Consider the following 7,102-nt stretch of genomic DNA (forward strand, 5'->3'; position numbering starts at 1 on the left):
TAAACATACTCAACTAACCGACCAACCAACCATTTGTTAAACATACCGTGCAACCAGCCAGCCAGCCGGCCAGCCAGCCAACCAACCATCCAATCAAATCAATCATCGAATCGCCTCACTTCCCATAAACTATCACCCAATACAAACAAACAAACAAAAATCGACCAATCAGTTTTTAGTATTACCAAATGTGCCCTTGGGCGGTCTGTACATCTTGGGCAGAGATACGATCTGTATCGTGTTGAAGGCGTACTTTCGAACCCCGGTATTTTTAAGGGTATTATCTCGTCGCACGCCTTCGCTGTTGAGTTGTGTGAGAGATAAAAAACATTCTCGTCAATTTTCTATATCGATATCTCCTATATTCTATTTTCCATATTAATTTCTAGCACGCACACACACACACGTACACACACGCAAACACAGGCAAACACGTCGTACACACAAGCACACACCTCCTGATAGAATCCAGGGCGTGAATGAAGGCGTCTTGCGCCAGATCATGCTCACGTCTCAGCAGCTTCACCTGCTCGAGCGTCACCGACATACTCGTTCGATCTTTCGCGCTCTTGCAGCTGGTGAAGCGGGCGCCATTCAAAGCGCGGCATATCTGCGTGTGGTCGTTGTGGTCGTTTTATTATTATTGTTATTATTAATATTATCATTGTTGTTGTTGTTGTTGAGGTTGTTGTTGTCCCAATCAACATCACATCGTAAACAACTCCAGCGTTAACATCATTGCTACAACTATTTATTTACACTTTACAACACACACACACACACACACACACACACACACACACACACACACACACACACACACACACATACACACACACAGTCCATCCTTGGAACATTGGATGATCACCAGGCATAATAAACATAACGACCATTAGCATCATAATGATGACGTCATTCTGATGACGCTGACGTCCGTCGAGCCACTAACATCGCCGGCGATCTGTATGATGTCGACGTTTTTGTTCTTCTTAGTGCTGAAGATGTTTGTTTGGAGTAGCTGCATCATGCCATCTATCGACCTCACATTGCCAGAGTTCACGTTCTCTGATTGGTTGGTCGGTCGGTTGGTCGGTTGGTTGGTTTATTGATACGTTACGTTGTTAGGGAAGTTGATTATTGATTGAATGAAAAGTTTGTTGATTGGTTGATTGGTTAATTGTTTGATTGAAAATTGAGATACCGATTGATTAATTGATGGATTGATTGATAGATAGATTGATAGATAGATTGATTGATTGATTGATTGAGGAGTGGATTGATTGACAAATTGATTGGTTAGTTAGTTAGCTGGTTGGTTGGTTGGTTGGCTGGTTGAACGATTGAACATCTGCACCATGCTAACCGGGAAGTGCACTGTACTTCTTGAAATAATCATTCAGCCTGCTGTAGTTCTCCTTGTTGATTTCCTCTTGGAAAGAAGTGCTGAAAAATCTGCAAGAAATTTTCATACAACGACGACTAAATAGGCGAAAGAACCCGGTCGGAGAGATTCCCGCCAATTAAATGAAAAATATTTGAAAAGTTGGGTAACCAATTGATTGGACGATTGAGTCTAAAAATTTTGCGCTAAAAGCAATAACAAAAAAAACAACAACGTCAGTAACGACGATGACGTCACCACCGCCGCCACCAACAACAATAGCAGCAGCAGCAGCAACGACAACAGCCACCAACTTCTCGGCGATGGTGGCATTCTCGTTGATGCCCATGGTGAACCAGACGGGCACCATGGTGAATTCGATACTGGACTCGTGCATGAAGATAGCGTCGGAGTTCCTATCCACCAAACTCCTCAACTTCAAACAGTTCACCAGGTCGCCCTTTATGAACTCGTACACATCCTCCGGTATGTACATGGTCACGAGGAGGTTATCTCTGGTGCCGGTTATCAAGTATTCGATGTTTCTCGGGTCTTCTATGTTATTTCTTTGGCCGCCGAGTTTCGACGATTTTTTGTCGCTGGATTTTGCGGTTTTTTTCGTTGCGACTGTCGAATGCGATCGACTGTAGGTTGACGATGTGGCCGTAGATGTGGTCGGCGGTGGAGCGACTGAGGAGGTAGCGTTCTGACTGATATTTGAGGCTTTCTTGGGGGTTTGTTGCGACGACGTCGTCGTGTTGTCACACGTTGATGTGGAATGTGTGGGCTGAGTGGCTGTTGTGCTTCTCGTGGCTGCTGACGACGACAGCGTCGAGGAGGTCGGCTCGGGGGATATTATCAACGACGATGACGATTTTATTTGCATGTCGGAATCGTCCGTCTCGAACTCGATGTCGGTGATTTCGAATTCATTCGGTTTCAGTTTTTTAGCGTAAATCTTGAGGCTCGTAACGGAGCGCGGCCTCTCTAGCTTCGTCCTCCTGCCAACAACCTCCAAATCGGCGTCCACATCCGGCGGGAAGTACTTCTTCTGCATCTTCTCCAGCACGTGCGACACGTCCTTCTTCGCTACCCTACTGGACACGGGGGCCAGTTTGAGTTTGACCTTTCTAAGGTCATTCAGAGCCACCCACTCATCTTCCATCATGCCGATCTCGTCACCGTAGCAACTGAGCAGACTTTCAACCTGCATCAAGTGACCGATGGTCATGCACTGATACAGCCATGAGGTCAGCGTCGATTGGTGGCCGAGATGACCCACCCCCTTGGCCTCTGACCCCGCCGAAACGACGGACATGGTCGATTTTGAGGTAGCCGTGGCAGACGATGGGTCGCGTTTTATGATGGAGACTGATGTCGATATGAAGGCCGACAGCCTGATCAGGAATCCTAAAACTGCTGACGTCAGCTGAGGGGGGTGTGTTAAATTATCTTCCGTTACCATCGTCGTCATCGTCATCATCGTCGTTCCACTATTGGCATCACTACCATCATCATCAACTCAACAACACTGTATCATCATCAACAACAAACAGCAAACAAACCACTGAACAAGCAAACAAACAAACAAACAAAATGTAAAACACAAAGAAACGAAATGACGAACGGCCTGTGTGAAGACAATATCTCTCCTATACTTGATAGTATGATACAAGGGCAGATTGTTGGATACCTCCTGCATATATCATACACAGTAGTGATACACAGTGATACATATAAAATTATATAAGATATATACATATAAACGTATACACACATGTATATCTAAGTTTATTGCAGTGAAAGTCAGTAAGTACAATACAATAAAAACAAGGTACATATGATATACGTGTATATACGTATATACATAATAAGATGTATATTGATACACGTATATACAAACATGTATGCGGTAAACATACATATGATATACAACAACAATATAACAAAATACGTATATAGATTAAATACACCAATAGGAAAAAAAAACCTTCCTTCTTCACACCTCCTCACCTGCATGATAATAAAGTTAGGACCGAGTTTGTAGCGGTTAAAGAGGATTTCGGCACATCTCTTGAGGCGGATGGCGTGGGGGCTGATGCTGTCCAGCCAGAAGGTTCGTTCCCTTTCTGGGGCTTTGAAGCAAGCCTCCAGGACGTTCTTCAGGCACTGTAACGATATCTCCATGTTTGAGCGCGGTTTGTCCTGAGAATTTTGTTTGGAGTTGGTTGGGTTGAGTTGGGTTGGTTGGGTTGAGTTGGGTTGGTTGGGTTGGTTGGGTTGAGTTGGTTGGTTGAGTTGGGTTGGTTGGGTTGAGTTGATTGGTTGGGTTGGTTGGGTTGATTAATTGAAATTTTTAGTGATCGGTTGGTAGGTTGATTGATTGACTGATTGGTTGACTGAATGATTGATTGATTGATTAATCAAGAAACGAATCAACAAATCCATCAATCCATCCATCTATCTATTGATCAAACAAAAAAGCAAAAACTCCTACCCCCACATACCCAGGGATCTATACTTTTACCCCTTAGCAACTCTACTCCTCCGAGCATGGCCCAGTTGATCTGGTGCTCCCTAGCAGCGGCGGGCGAGGGTTCATTCAAGTTGCAGTCCCGGAAGTGAACCTCGTCCACCATTCCGGTGTTGGACATGTTTTTCGGCTGCTGGCCGTAGAACTCCCTCAGTGATTTGCTGACCGCCGAACTAGTGCATAGTCTCAAGAGTTTTGCAATCTGTGCGTGTGCGTGTGTGTGTGAATGTGTGTGTGTGCGTACGCGCGTGTGTGAATGTGTGTGAGTGAATGTGTGCGTGCGCGCGTGTGTGAATGTGTGTGTGTGAATGTGTGCAAAAAAAGAGAAAAAAGATTAAAAGAAGAGAGAGAGAGAAAAATGAAAAAAAGAGAAAGAAGAGATTGTGTAAGAAGTAGGCCTTTAGGTTTTCATGAGAACAATAAACTTAAAAAGCTAAAAAAAATTAATCCCACAATAATTCCAAACTAACAACTACACTACCGCACATTCCCACACACCACACACAGGCCACACACGCCACACACCACACACAAGCCACACACCACACAGGCCACACACTACACAAGCCACGCACTACACATTTCCACACACCAAACCACACAACACCACACGAACAAAGACCAACAGCCTGCTCTAGAAACTTGTAAGCCTGAAGGACTGGATTGACTTTGCCCTTAATTGAAACGGCACAAAGGATGTCAGTGTACTTGGCTATGTCGGACCTGGCTTTGTCCATTTGTGTCAGGATGTCGCTGTAGTAATCGTGTCTCGTCGTCGTCTTGTCAATCTGTGTGTGTGTGTGTGTGTGAGCGTGTGTGTGTGTGTGTGTGTGTGTGTGCTGAAAGAATGGTTGAATGGACAAATGGATAAATGGATTAAAAGATTGGTTATGAACGAGTGGATGGATAAATCAAACAATCAACCAACCAACCAGCCAACCAGTCAGCTAATAAATCAACGAACAAACAAATGAATGAATTTACAAACAAACGTAGAAACAAATAACGAACGAACAAATGAACAAACGAAAGAACAAATGAACGAACGAAAGAACGAGCAAACGAATCAATGAAACAAATAACAACGTAAACCTTAGTAGAAAACTGATTGAAAAGACTAATGAGCCTCTTCAGACCGCCATGCTTGTACTTCTGAGACAGAGCCGTGAATGCACCAACCGTTATGAAATCATACCTGTACTCTACGTACATGGTAATAAATTAACATAAATAATCATAAATTATGATAATTAGCATCAGGTGACGGTGATATTTAAACTCCAATAGCAGCTATTACTACCAGAGCAACTAAAACATTAACTACTAAATACTGCTACTACTACTGCTGCTACTAACATTACAGCTAGTGACGCTGCTTCAACTGCTGCCGCTACTGCTACTACTACTGCTACTACTACTGCTGCTGCTACTACTAAAAACGATGAACGTATAATAGAAATACTACAGGCAGAGAGATACTAACTATCTTCGTTTAACTTTTTACTGACGAACATCGACTGGATGTGCAGATTGGTCGGTATGAATTCCACCTCTTTATGCGTTTTTTTGATGCTAGGCTTGAAATATACGTCTGTTGTTGTTGTCGTCGTCGTTTTTGTCGTTGTTGTTGTTGTGATGATGACGTCATCGTGAATAAACACAATACCGACGGAAATACCGACATGAGGTCACGACGTCAGCATCAGCACCAACCAATCAGCACCAACCAATCAGCAACGCCATCATCATCATCATCATCGCCAACAATTTCATCACCGTCATCATCAACAACAACATACTAATAAACATCGTCATCATCATCATCGTCATCGTCGTCATCATCATCGTCATCTTACCTGGATTAGCCTTCAGGTACTTAAGATGTTGCTGGTAGTTGAAGACTGTGTTGAATAGGTAGTCTATCAAGTCCCTCTTCTGATTGTCCAATAAACTCGGTAGCTGGTGAATGAATGAATGAATGAATGAATGAATGAATGAATGAATGAATGAATGAATGAATGAATAGATAAAGGAATGAATTAGTGAATGAATAATGAACAAATGAATGAATGAATTCATTGATTGATGAATGTATGGATAGATAATAATCTATCAAGTCCTTTTTTGACTGTCTAACAAACTCGGCAGTTGGTGAGTAAGTGAATGACTAAATGAATGACTGACTGACTGATTGAATGAATGATTGAATGAATGACAAATGCAGCACACGCACATAATACACAAACACACAACTAACGGTGCCAAGCTGGTCGTAACCGTAAATGGCTTCAATCTCAGTATCCATGAGAAACTCTCTGAATGTAAATTAACATAAATTTACAAAAATGAATGAATGAACGAATTGATTAATTAAACGAATGAATGAATGAATGAATGAACGAACGAGCGAAAGAATGAATGAATGAGAAATGAATGAATGAATGAATAAATAAATAAATGAATGAATAAAAGAATGAATGAATGAAAGAATGAATGAATAAATAAATGAATGAAAGAATGAATGAATGAATGAATAAACAAATGAATAAATGAATGAGTAAATGAACAAAAAAAAGGATAAATAAATGAATGAATGAATAAATAGCTACAACAATACTAACAGGATATAAATAGGAAGTGAGAATCCGTATCGAAACTCGGACATGCACTCGTTGACGACGATCCCGGAATCTCCCATAAGTTGTGTGGCCAATGGGAACCGGAATGTCTTTATGATTGTGTTCCGGGTTATGATCAGATCCAACCCCGGTCGGACCTGCGGTCGTATGTACGTCTGCAGAAAGTTCAAAGATCAAGGTCATGGTCATTTTTTTTGGCCGTTGTAAGAACGTAACGTGGATAATATTTTAAAGGTCAAAGTTCAAAAGTTGCCCTCCTACATTCCCACAGGCACACGCACACACAAACAAACACACAAACACACACACACAATAATAAAAGATAATAATAATAATAATAAACAACAACAATAATAATAATAAACTGGCCTTCCTTCGTGGTCTTCTCCTTTTCGACAGGCCACTGATTGAATACCTCTTGTAAGCAACTGAGATGAAAAATAACATCAACAATAACAACAACAACAATAATAATAACATTGATTGATTGATTGAATCATTCTTTCATTCATTCATTCATCCATTCATCCATCTAATTACTAATCTCTT

General features: G+C 41.7%; 1 protein-coding gene across 1 annotated transcript; it reads right to left on the reverse strand.

Annotated features, from left to right (window-relative positions):
* Positions 1-168: 168 nt before the first annotated feature.
* HELRODRAFT_85686 (hypothetical protein) lies at positions 169-2,594 on the reverse strand (the record flags this gene model as incomplete). Its single annotated transcript, XM_009026383.1, has 6 exons — positions 169-301; positions 456-610; positions 950-1,065; positions 1,364-1,452; positions 1,696-1,862; positions 2,475-2,594. 6 exons carry the CDS (start codon positions 2,592-2,594, stop codon positions 169-171), a joined length of 780 nt encoding a protein of 259 aa, XP_009024631.1.
* Positions 2,595-7,102: the final 4,508 nt, after the last annotated feature.

The sequence above is a fragment of the Helobdella robusta genome (genome assembly GCF_000326865.2).
Source record: "Helobdella robusta unplaced genomic scaffold HELROscaffold_47, whole genome shotgun sequence".
In the NCBI taxonomy this organism is placed as follows: domain Eukaryota; kingdom Metazoa; phylum Annelida; class Clitellata; order Rhynchobdellida; family Glossiphoniidae; genus Helobdella; species Helobdella robusta.